General features: G+C 49.3%; 1 protein-coding gene across 5 annotated transcripts in view; it reads right to left on the minus strand.

Annotated features, from left to right (window-relative positions):
* LOC140207315 (C-type lectin domain family 17, member A-like) overlaps window positions 1-12,125 on the minus strand; it is a 94,984-nt gene that overhangs the window by 35,012 nt on the left and 47,847 nt on the right. For 3 of the 5 annotated variants that reach the window (XM_072275822.1, XM_072275819.1, XM_072275820.1), the window contains exons 2-4: window positions 8,093-8,186; window positions 7,490-7,561; window positions 6,193-6,312 (exon numbers count right to left, since the gene is read on the minus strand). In XM_072275822.1, coding sequence (XP_072131923.1) covers window positions 6,193-6,312; window positions 7,490-7,561; window positions 8,093-8,159 — 259 coding nt within the window. In that variant the 5' untranslated portion in view covers window positions 8,160-8,186. The remainder of the gene's footprint in view (window positions 1-6,192; window positions 6,313-7,489; window positions 7,562-8,092; window positions 8,187-12,125) is intronic. The other 2 variants (XM_072275821.1, XM_072275823.1) reach the window with 2 other exon arrangements.

Consider the following 12,125-nt stretch of genomic DNA (forward strand, 5'->3'; position numbering starts at 1 on the left):
GGTCTTCGGACTGCGTCCACAGAATCGCCTATCTAACCCCCGAACTATCGATTCCCCTATTACAACTGCCCGCCTCTTCCTTTCTCTACTCTTCTGAGCTACAGGGCCGGACTCCGTGCCGGAGGCACGGCCAATGTTGCTTCCCCCAGATAAGTTGTCCGCCATCAATAGTACTAAAACAGGAGTACTTATTGTCAAGGAGCAGAGCCACTGGGGAACTGTCTAGTACCTGACTCTTCCCCTTCCCCCTCCTAACCGTGGCCCACTTGTCTGCCTCCCGTGGCAACGGTGTGACCACTGTGTGTAACTCCTCTCTATCAACTCCTCACTCTCCCTGACCAGACGAAAGTCATCGAGCTGCAGCTCCAGCTCCGAAACGCGGTCATGTTAGGAGCTGCATCTCGGCACATCTGGCGCAGATATGGACATCTGGGAGGCTGGGAGACTACACGACCTCCCACATCCGACACTGACAGCAACAAGCTTCCCTGACACTCATACTTCCCACTCTCCTCAAATAACAGGTAAAACAAATGAATATTGAACCCGAGGGGGAGAAATATCCTTGCAGGTGGGTTTGTTAGCATGGTTTGGGAGGGTTTAAACTAATTTGCAAGGGGGATGGGACCCAGAGCGATACAGCAGTGAAAGAAGTGCATAGAGTAAAGCCAGATCTAACATATAGAGAGGCTTTGAGAAAAAGAGAAGCAGAATAAATGGTGTAAAGGTAGTAAGGCTGAAGGGCTGAAGTGTGTGTACCTCAATGCAAGAAGCATCAGCAACAAAGGTGATGAACTGAGAGCTTGGATACAGACATTGCATTGTGATGTAGTGGCCATTACAGATACTTGGCTGGCACCAGGGCAGGAATGGATTCTCAATATTCCTGGATTTCAGTGTTTTAAAAGGGATAGAGAGGGGGTAAAAGGAGAGGAGGGTGGCATTACTGGTCAGGGATACTATTACAGCTACAGAAAGGGTGGCTAGTGTAGCAGGATCCTCTTTTGAATCAGTATACGTGGAAATCAGGAACAGGAAAGGTGCAGTTGTTCTGCTGGGAGTGTTCTATAAGCTCCCTGGTAGCAGCAGAGATACCGAGGAGCAGATTCGGAGGCAGATTTGGAAAGGTGCAAAAATAACAGGGTAATCATCATGGGTGACTTTAACTTCACTAATATTGATTGGCACCTGATTGGTTACAAGGGTTTAGATGGGGCAGAGTTTGTTAAGTGTGTCCAGGACGGATTCCTGTCACAGTATGTGGACAGGCCGACGAGGTGGAATGCCATAATAGATCTAGTACTAGGTAATGATACTAGTTACTAGTACCAGTAACTAGGTCTCCCTGTGGGTGATCATCTGAGGGACAGTGACCACCGCTCCCTGGCCTTTAGCATTATCATGGAAAAGGATAGAATCAGAAAAGATAGGAACATTTTTTTTTAATCCGAGAAGGGCAAATTATGAGGGTATAAGGCAAGAACGTCCGGATGTGAATTGAGATGATCTTTTTTTGCAGGGAAATATACTGCGGACATGTGGTCGATGTTTAGAGATCTCTTCCAGGATGTTAAGGATACATTTGTCCCGGTGAGGAAGATAGAAAATGGTCGGGTGCAGCAACCATAGGTGACGAGTGAGGTGGAAAACCTAGTCAGGTGGAAGAAGGCAGCATACATGCGGTTTAGGTAGCAAGGATCAGATGGGTCTATTTAGGAATATAGGGAAGCAAGAACGGAGTTTAAGAAGGGGCTGAGAAGAGCAAGAAGGGGGCACGAAAAGCTCTTGGCGAGTAGAGTAAAGGAAAACTCCAAGACATTCTTCGATTATGTGAGGAACAAAAGGATGACAGGAGTGAAGGTAGGACCGATTAGAGATAAAGGTGGGAAGATGTACCGGGAGGCTGTGGAAGTGAGCGAGGTCCTCAATGAATCCTTCTCTTCGGTATTCACCAATGAGAGGGAACTTGATGATGGTGAGGACAATATGAGTGAGGTTGATGTTCTGGAGCATGTTGATATTAAGGGAGAGGAGGTGTTCGAGTCGTTGAAATATAATAGGACGCAGAAGTCCCGGGTCCTGACGGAATATTCCCCAGGCTGGTCCATGAGGCGACGGACGAGATTGCTGAGCCTCTGGCTAGGATTTTTATGTGTAGAGATAGCCCGGGTAATTGTAGAACAGCGAGCCTTATGTCTGTGGTGGGAAACTGTTGGAAAAGATTCTCAAAGGAAGGATCTATGGGCATTTACTGAATAATGGTCTGATCAGGAACAGTCAGTATGGCTTTGTGAAGGGCAGATCGTGTCTAACAAGCCTGATTGAGTTCTTTGAAAAGGTGGCCAGCCATAGAGATGAGGGTACTGCAGTGGATGTGATCTATATGGATTTTAGTAAGGCATTTGACAAGGGTCCACACGGTAGGCTTATTCAGAAAGTCAGAAAGCATGGGATCCAGGGACGTTCGGCCAGATGGATTTTGATTTGGCTTGCCGTCAGAAGTTAGAGGGTCATGGTGAAGGAAGTACATTCAAACTGGAGGATTATGACCAGTGGTGTCCCATAGGGATTTGTTCTAGGACATCTACTTTTCGTGATTTTTATTAACGACCTGGATGTGGGGGTAGAAGGGTGGGTTGGCAAGTTTGCAGACGACACAAAGGTTGGTGGTGTAGTGGATAGTGTAGAAGATTGTCGAAGACTGCAGAGAGACATCGATAGGATGCAGAAGTGGGCTAAGAAGTAGCAAATGGAGTTCAGCGCTGAGAAGTGTGAGGTGATACAATTTGGAAGGACAACCTCCAAGGCAGAGTACAAAGTAAATGGCAGGATACTTGGTAGTGTGGAGGAGCAGCGGGATCTGGGGGTACATGTCCACAGATCCCTGAAAGTTGCCTCATAGGTCGATAGGGTAGTTAAGAAAACTTATGGGGTGTTAGCTTTCCTAAGTCGAGGGAGAGAGTTTAAGAGTCGCGATGTAATGATGCAGCTGTATAAAACTCTGGTTTGGCCACACTTGGAGTACTGTGTCCAGTTCTGGTCACCTCACTATAGGAAGGATGTGGAAGCATTGGAAAGGGTACAGAGGAGATTTACCAGGATGCTGCCTGGTTTAGAGAGTATGCATTATGGTCAGAGATTAATGGAGCTAGGGCTTTACTCTTTGGAGAGAAGGAGAATGAGAGGAGACATGATAGAGGTGTACAAGATAATAAGAGGAATAGATAGAGTGGATAGCCAGCACCTCTTCCCCAGGTCACCACTGCTCAATACATGAGGAGATGTCTTTTACGTAAGTGGTGGGAAGGTCAAGGGGGATATTAGAGGAAGGTTTTTTTACTCAGAGAGTGGTTGGTACGTGGAATGCACTGCCTGAGTCAGTGGTGGAGGCAGATACACTAGTGAAGTTTAAGAGCCTATAGACAGGTATATAGAGGAATTTAAGGTGGGAGATCTATGGAGGCAGGGTTTGAGGTTCGTCACAACATTGTGGGCCGAATGGCCTGTACTGTGCTGTATTATTCTATGTTCTATGTTCTATATTCTAACTCTTCCTCGCCTCTCCCGCTTCCGCCTAAGCCGGCTGAGCCAAAGCACTTAAGCCTTCGCTCTGCTCCCTGCTCACTCCGGATTCCGCAAACTATGCTGTTCACTGTATAAGGCAGTGTTCCTTTTAAATCTGCGGCGCTTCACTGCCCGACGTCTCACGCCTGCGCAATTCCGCCTCTCTGAACTCCGGTGAAAGTTAAAACGAAGAAGTCTATGCTTGTATGTTTATATGTTTCCACACTGGTTAGTATTTTGGCTTTGACAGTATGCCATTTCTTTTATTTGACCAACCAAGGCGCAGCATTTTAGATTTGTCCGGTCTCCAAACCATATCTGTAACTAATCAACGTCCCACTGAATTCTTTGCCAGTCTTCTCCGCTCTCCACAGCACCACCGCTCGCCGTATCAACTGCAAACCTACCAACCCACGCATCTGCAATTTCATACAGATCATTTATATACATTTAAGAGTCGAGTGGTAATATTGGAGCAATATGGGAACCTGGTCAGATCAATCTTGAAGTACTGTGCTCAGTTCTGTTCCCCTCACTGTAGGAGAGACGTGGCAACCATAGAAAAGATGAGGAGGAGATTTACTGGGATGCTGCCTGGATTGGGGAGCATGCTTTATGAGTACTCGTTGAGTGAACACGGCCTTTTCTCCTTGGAGCGACGGAGGGTGAGAGGTGACCTGATAGAGGTGTACAAGTAATGAGAGACATTGATCGTGTGGATAGTCAGAGGCTTTTCCCCAGGGCTGAAATGGCTATCAGGAGAGAACATGGTTTCAAGGTGCTTGGAAGTAGGTACAGAGGAGATGTCAGTAGTAAGTTTTTTACGTACGAGTGGTGAGTGTATTGAATGGGCATCCGGCGGCGGTGGAGGAGGCGGAGGGTCATTTAAGAGACTCCTAGATGGCTGCATGGAGCTTTGAAAAGTGGAGGGCTATGAGTAAAGCCGATGTAGTTCTCAGCTAGCGACATGTTCGGCAGAGTTTTGTGGGCTGCAGGGACTATATTGTGATGAATGTTTTCTATGTTTCTACACACATCAGAAACCGGAGAGGGAGTAGTTACATCTTTACGCAGAGATCAATTCGTTGTGACGGACGAGTGGAGGTGCTCGACGAGGCGGTCCCCCAATCTGCGTCGGGTTTCACCGATGTAGAGGAGGCCTCACCGGGAGCACCGGATTACATAGATGACCGCAACAGATTCGCAAGTAAAGTGTTGCCTCACCGAGCTCTTCCACTCTGTCCGCCACAACAGACAAGATCTCCCAGTCGCCATCCACTTCAACTCTGCTTCCCACTCCCATTCAGATATGTCCATACATGGCCTCCTCCACAGCCATTATGAGGCTAAGCTCAGGTTGGAGGAGCAACACCTCATATACCGTCTAAGTAGTCTCTAGCCCCCTGGTATGAACATAGAATTCTACAACTTCCGGTAATTCCCTCCCCCTCCCTTCCTCTATCCCTATTTCACATCACCGCCCTCATAGTTCCGCCTCCTTCTACTACTGAGCATTGTTCTCCTACCAATCACCTCCCTGCTTCCTCTCTCCCACCCCTTTGTCTTTCAAATTACTGTTTTTTTTTCAGATAACAGCATTCTTCAAACCCTCCCCAAACTTCTTCCTTCGGTCCTGACGTAGGGTTGCGGCCCGAAACGTCGGCTAATCTTTTCAACTGATGCTGACTGACCTGCTGAGTTCCTCCAGCACATTGTGAGTGCTCCTTTGACAACAGCATCTGCAGAATATGTTGTGTTTAAGGTATACCAGGATGTTGGACTCAGTGGAGTGAGGTACGGAGGGAGGTCGGGCAGCTCGGGACTTTATGCCTTGGAGCGCAGGAGTGACCTTAGAGAGTTGTATGAAACCACGAGCGCCGCAGGCAGGTTGAATGAGCACAGACGTTCCTCAGGTCCTGGCTATCCGGAACCAGAGGGCAAAGGATTGAGGTGAGAGTCGATGGCGAGGAGGGAGGGAGATGAGGAAACGGGTGGGAGTGGTTGTGCAGGAGAACGAATAACCCGAGAGAGAGAGGCGAGAGAAAGGAAGGGGAGAAAATAGGGGAGGCGACAGTGGAGGGAGGGAGTGCAGGACAGTGCACAGACGGAGAAGCGTGAAAGAGATGGGGAGAAAGAAGGACATAGATGGGGAAAGGTTTGTAGGAGAGTAGTCGGGGAGAATCGGGATGCGAGCAAAGAGGTGAAAGGGGTTGGGGAGGGGAAGAGAGGATGGGGTGAGTAATGTGAGAGTGGAGGAGAGAGAAGGAGGAGAACGAGGATGTTGCCGGACTTGAGGGGTTGATTATGGAGCGAGGTCGGGCAGGTTAGGTCTTTAATTCTTGGAGCGTACGGGTGACCATACAAAGCCGTATAAAACCACGAGCGGTGAATGCGTACAGTTACTTTCCCTAGTTCGGAGAATCGAGGACCAGAGCGCACAGGTCTAAGGTGAGAGGGGAAAGGGGTTTAATAGAGGAGCCGAGTGACAGCCTTTTGTTACCCAGAGGGTGCTCAGTCTGTGGAACGAGCTGACAGAGGAAGTGGTCAAGGCAGATGCATTAGAAACTTGTTCAATTGGGTGAAAACACGTGACCCCTCGAAAATGACGTCTTTTCTGCGAACTCTGACCTGTTTGTGCAGTGGTTAGCAGCCTGTCGGATCCCGAGGCAATGGGAGGATCTTCGTTCTCATTAATGCGGGGTTCCTCTTTCCGAAGGTTCAGCTCTGAGTCAGTGGAGTTTAGACCGGCTGGGAGAGAGAGTCGGACAGGCAGATAAGCGAGAGAGTGAGAGCGGTAGAGAATAGCGACGGGGGGGCGGGGAGGAATCGGGGACAGACAGAACAGAGGGAATAGAGAGAGAGATAAGTGAGGCAGAGAGAAGGGGTGAGACAGCGAGAGAGAGGGTGAGGGAGAAGGAGGAGAGGGAGGGCAGAGACGTGGAGATAGAGAGAAGTCGAAAACGATGGTCAGAGAGGAGAGAGCGCGATGTGGGCATGAAGCAAGGAGATGCGAGAGAAAAAATGGGGAAAGAGAACGGGGGTAGAAACGGGAGAGAGTGGGAAGGGAGAGGCCGATGGCGTCGGGTGAGAGTGGAGTGAGAGGTGTGAGAGATGAATGAGAGGAGAATGAGAAGGGAGAGGAAAGGAGGGTAGAGGAGCAGGAGAGGGATGGGGAAGAGATAACAAGAAAAATTCAGAAAGGGGGCAAGAGCGAGGGGGTGAGCGTCTGGGAAAGGGAGAGAGGGGTGGATAGAGAGGTGGAGAAGATGTGGAGGGGAGATGTGCGGCAAACGACAGAGAGAGGTGGGAAGAACGGATGGTGTTCGGGAAAGGATAACAGTGAGCGGAGAGGACGAAGATAAGGGGGGGATGAGAGTGAACAGAGCGAAGAGAACGGGACAGTGGGAGACAGTAGCGGAAACAGTGTGAGTAAGAGACAGAGGAGAGAGGGAGAGTGGAGAGGGAGATGAGAAAAGGGGGAAGAGGGAAAGAGAGTGGGTTAGAAAAGGGAGAGAGTGGTTAAGGTTTTGTAACGCGTTCCGTCCACACCATCTCTCCCACTGGCCTCCGTCCTCACCAGCCCGACACGGCGCTGACTCATCTCCACAACCCCCGCCACACAGCGCTCAGTCCATATTCGCCCTTACTCCAGACGGCCCATACCATGCCATCTGCAGTCGTCGATTCTTCCCACAGGACTCCCTCCTCATCCCATCCCAAGACGATCTCTCAATTCCGCACCTCCATGGGCTCAACACTCCGAACTGACCATCAAAGAGAGTTCCCTCCTCATCGCATCTCTCACGCGTTCCATCCGTGTTGTTCTCAAACACAGAATCACAAGGGTCAAATGTACGCTTGCCCTGAGATCTCTCGACAGGTATTATCATCTAAACACGGTTCCACCAACAACGTTGAAACTGACCTGGATGTGTCCGGGCGCGGGGCTCAGAGACAGTCTTGAAGTTAACTTTAGCGTACAATACATCAGGTTCAGCTGGGGACAGAACAGTGAGGGTCAGACACAGAGCGAATCTCCATCCACACCGTCCCATCACACACTCCCGGGGTGAGACACGCAGTGAAGCTCCCTCCAACCGTCCGATCACAGACTCCCGGGTCAGACACAGAGTGAATCTCCCTCCACACCGTCCCATCACACATTCCCGGGTTGAGACAGAGTGGCGCTGCTTCCAGACCATCCAATCACAAACTCCGGGGGTAAGACACAGATTGAAGTTTCCTCCATACCATGCCATCACGCACTCCCGGGACAGACACAGAGTGAATCTCCCTCCACACCGTACCATCACACACACCCGGGGTCAGACACAGAGTGGAGCTCCTTCCACACCATCCCATCACAAACTCCAGGGGTAAGACACAGAGTGAAAATTCCTCCACACCGTGCCATCACGCACTCCCGGGACAGACACAGAGCGAATCTCCATCCTCACCGTCGCATTGCACACCCACGGGCCCAGACACAGAGTGAAACTTTCTCCCTCCGTCCGTCTGCCCCACTCACCTCGGGAGGGAGACCCTGAGTCTGTTTTTGGAAACTTCACATTCATGTAGGTCTCGCTGTCGTCCATCCAGTCGAGGATTCTCTGCGTTCTGAGCTGAGAAAGGGGAAGCAACTGTTGTCAGAGGAAACCCGTGTTGACAGGGGGTCAGACCGACACCAGCGTGTACCATATGAAGGACTGATAATGAGAGAGGGCGAGAGCAGGGGGAGGAAGTGCCGGGCAGTACGAAGGTTTAGAGTGTGAGAGCGTGTATTCTCGAGTGGTGAGAGTGGTGTGGGCGGGGGCAGGTGGGGAGGAGTCATGACACTGGGGAGAAAGAGGAGGAGTGGAGAATGAGGAGAGGTTGGGGAAGGTCGGAGAGAGAGAATTCCGTGAAGGGGGCAGAAAGAGGGAGAGGAGAGAAGGAGGGGGCCGGTCAAATGTAGCAGAGAGTGGGTATTAAGAGGGGGGGGGACGCGGGGATATTTGAAAAGTAGTTAGGAGAGAGAGAAAGCAGAGTTCGAGCTGATGGGAAAGGAAAGGAGAAGAGAGGAAGATGGGGATTAGTGAGAGATGCAATGAGTGAAGTAGGAGTGAAAAACGCAGGGATATGTGTCAGTCATGCAGAGTCCTATTGTCTGGCTGGACCATTCCTCCCCACACCCGCGTAATCTACGATTTGTCGCTCTACTCCAATTAGAAAATAAGTCGGCGATTATCAGTTTTTTCAGAGAAGTCTTGAAAGCGTATGCCCACACTGACTCGGCCTACATCAAACTACTATCTCCCTATCTATCTCGCATGAATGTATGAAACACGCTTCAATTTCGCAGCACTCTACCGCTCCCTCGCTCTCTCGCCACCCTCCCTCCCTAAGCCTTTCTATCGCACTGCTACCCTCACTGAGACTTCTCTTTCTGACCCCCACCCTCCTTACCCCAATTTGTTCCCACTTTCTTTCTCCCACTCCGTCCAGCTCAAACTGAGCTTCAACCTCATGTAAATGTGACAAGGTCGACTCCAGGAAAGGTGCCGGCTGCTGACCAGCTGGGATCGGTGACATTCTCCACGGTAAGTAAGGGCGGAGACGACAGGAGAAGTGGGGTTTGGAAATGAGGCGGGGTGGAGGGAGCTGGCGAAGAGAGTGCTGGTGTGCGTGGGGATGTGCTGGACCGACTGTGTGTGTGTGTGTGTGTATGTGTGTGTGTGTGTGAGAGAGAGAGAGAGAGAGAGAGAGAGAGAGAGAGAGAGAGAGAGACAGAGAGAGAGAGAGAGAGAGAGAGACAGAGAGAGAGACAGAGAGAGACAGAGAGAGAGAGACAGAGAGAGAGAGAGAGAGACAGAGAGAGAGAGAGAGAGCCTCGGCATCGGTAGAACAAACATTCTCGGAGTCAGGCACGGAGAATACCACTTCCCGCACGGCTCCAACACACGTGTGACCCGGGGTCACACACAGACTGAAGCTCCCTCCACACAGTCCCATCACACACACCGGGTGTCAGTATAAAAATAAAAGAGAAGAAGTGTAACACAGCGAAGATGAGCGGGAAGGCTAAGAATTGGGAAACTTTTAAAGAGCAACAGAAAATAACTAAAAAGTCAATACAGGGAGAAAAGATTATGTACGAAGGTAAGCGAGCAAATAATATAAAGGAGGAATTAAAACTTCTTTAGGTGTGTGGAGAGGAAAAAAAATGGTTCAGACCAAAGTTGGGCCCTTGAAGACAGGGACAGTTTAAGTTACTATGGGAAACAAAGAAATGGCAGACGAGCTTAACAGGTACTTTAGACCTGTCTTCCCTTGGGAAGACAAAAACAATCCCCCAGACGTAATAGTGGCCAGAGGACCTAGAGTAACGGAGGAACTGAAGGAAATTCACATTCGGCAGAAAAAGCTGTTGGATAGACTGCTGGGACTGAAGGCTGAAAAATCACCAGTGCCTGATGGTCTGTATCCCAGGGTACTTAAGGAATTCCTCTAGAAATCGTGGATACATTGGTAATCATTTTCCAACATTCTCTCGATTCAAGATCAGTTCCTGACGTCGGGAGGGTAGCTAATGTTATCCAACTATTTAAGAAAGGAGGGAGAGAAGAAACAGGGAATTATAGACCATTTAGCCTGACATCAGTAGTAGGGAAGATGCTGGAGTCAATTATAAAAGATGAAATAGCTGCACATTTGGATAGCAGGAACAGTATCGGTCTGGGTCAGCATGGATTTACGAAGGGCAAATCATGTTTGCCTAATCTTCTGGAATCTTTCGAGGATGTATCTATGAAAATAGACAAGGGAGAGCCAATGGATGCAGTGTACCTGAACATTCAGAAAGCCTTTGATAAGGTCCCACATAGGAGATTAGTGGGCACAATTGGAGCACATGTTATTGGGGGTAGGGTATTGACATTGATAGAAAATTGGTTGGCAGACAGGAAACAACGAGTAGGAATTATCCGTCCCTTTCCGAATAGCAGGCAGTGACGAGTGACTGTTGTGACTGTTGTGACTGTTGTTTTGACCCCAGTATCTGCAGATTATTTTGTGTTCCCTTTCCGAATAAAAGGTAGTGACGTGTGTGGTATCGCAAGGCTCTGTGCTGGAAGCGCACCTATTTACATTATGCATTAATGATTTAGATGAAGGGATTAAAAGTAACATTCAGCATATTTGCAGATGACACAAAGCTGGGTGGCAGTTGGAAATGTGAGGAGGATGTTATGAGATTGCAGGGTGACTTAGACGAGTTGGGTGGTTGGGCAAATGCATAGCAGATGCAGTTTACGTGGATAAATGCGAGGTTATCCACTTTGGTGTCAAGAACAGGAAAGCAGATTGCTATCTGAATGGTGTGAAGTTAGGAAGAGGGGAAGTACAACGAGTTTTAGGTATCCTTGCTCATCAGTTACTGAAAGTAAGCATGCAGGTACAGCAGGCAGTGAAGAAAGCTTATGCAATGTTGGCTTTCATAACAAAGAGAATTGTGTATAAGAGCAAAGAGGTCCTTCTGCATTTGTACATGGCCCTGGTGAGACCACACCTGGAGTATTGTGTGCAGTTTTGCTCTACAATTTTGAGGAAGGACATTCTTGCTATTACAGGAGTGCAGCGGATGTCCACGAGATTAATTCGCGGGATGGCGGGAGTGTCATATATTGAAAGATTGGAGCGACTGGGCTTGTATGCACTCGAATTCAAACAGATGTTAGGGGATCTGATTTAAACATAAGATCATTAAGGGATTTGACACGCTAAGGGCAGGAAACATTTTTCCAGAAACAGAGGCCACACTTTAAGAACAACGGATTGGCTACTTAGAACGGAGTTGAAGAAACAATTTTTCACCCAGAGAGTTGTGGACTTTAATAGAACTCTTAAAGGTAGCGGAGTCAAGGGATATGGGGAGAAGGCAGGAACTAGATAATGGTTGTGGATGATCAGCCATGATCACAGTGAATGGCGGTGCTGGTTCGAAGGGAGGAACGGCCTACTCCTGCACCTATTGTCTATTGACAGACACAGAGTGAAGCTCCCTCTACACCGGCCCATCACACATTCCTGGGATCAAACAAAGAGTGAAGCTCTCTCCACATCGTCCCATGAAGGACTCCCGGGGTCGGACACAGAATAAAGCCCCCTCCCTCCGTCTTGCTGCCCCACTCAACTCGGGAAGGAGACCATGCGTCCGTTTGTGTTAAATTCACATTCATGTAAGTCTTGCTGTTGACAGGGGTTAAGACCTGCACCAGCAAACACCAGAAGAAGAGATGATAAAGAGAGAGGCCGAGAGCAGGGGGAGGAAGTGCCGGGCAGGAGGGAGATTGAGGGTCTGAGAGCTGGTGTTCTCAAGAAATGAGAATGCCGGGGGCAGCAGTTATGAGAGTAGCGACAAAGAGGGGGAGGAGAGAATGAGCGAAGTTTGGGAGGTCGGAGAGGGAGAAACGGGTGACAGGACGGAGGGATGTAGGAAAGGGACGTGAGAAGGAGATAGAAAGAGAAGGGAGGGAGAACCGAGTGGAAGAAGAGGATTATTGAAGTATGCAATGAGTGAAGAA

Source organism: Mobula birostris, chromosome 13, assembly GCF_030028105.1.
Source record: "Mobula birostris isolate sMobBir1 chromosome 13, sMobBir1.hap1, whole genome shotgun sequence".
NCBI classification, from domain to species: Eukaryota; Metazoa; Chordata; class Chondrichthyes; order Myliobatiformes; family Myliobatidae; genus Mobula; species Mobula birostris.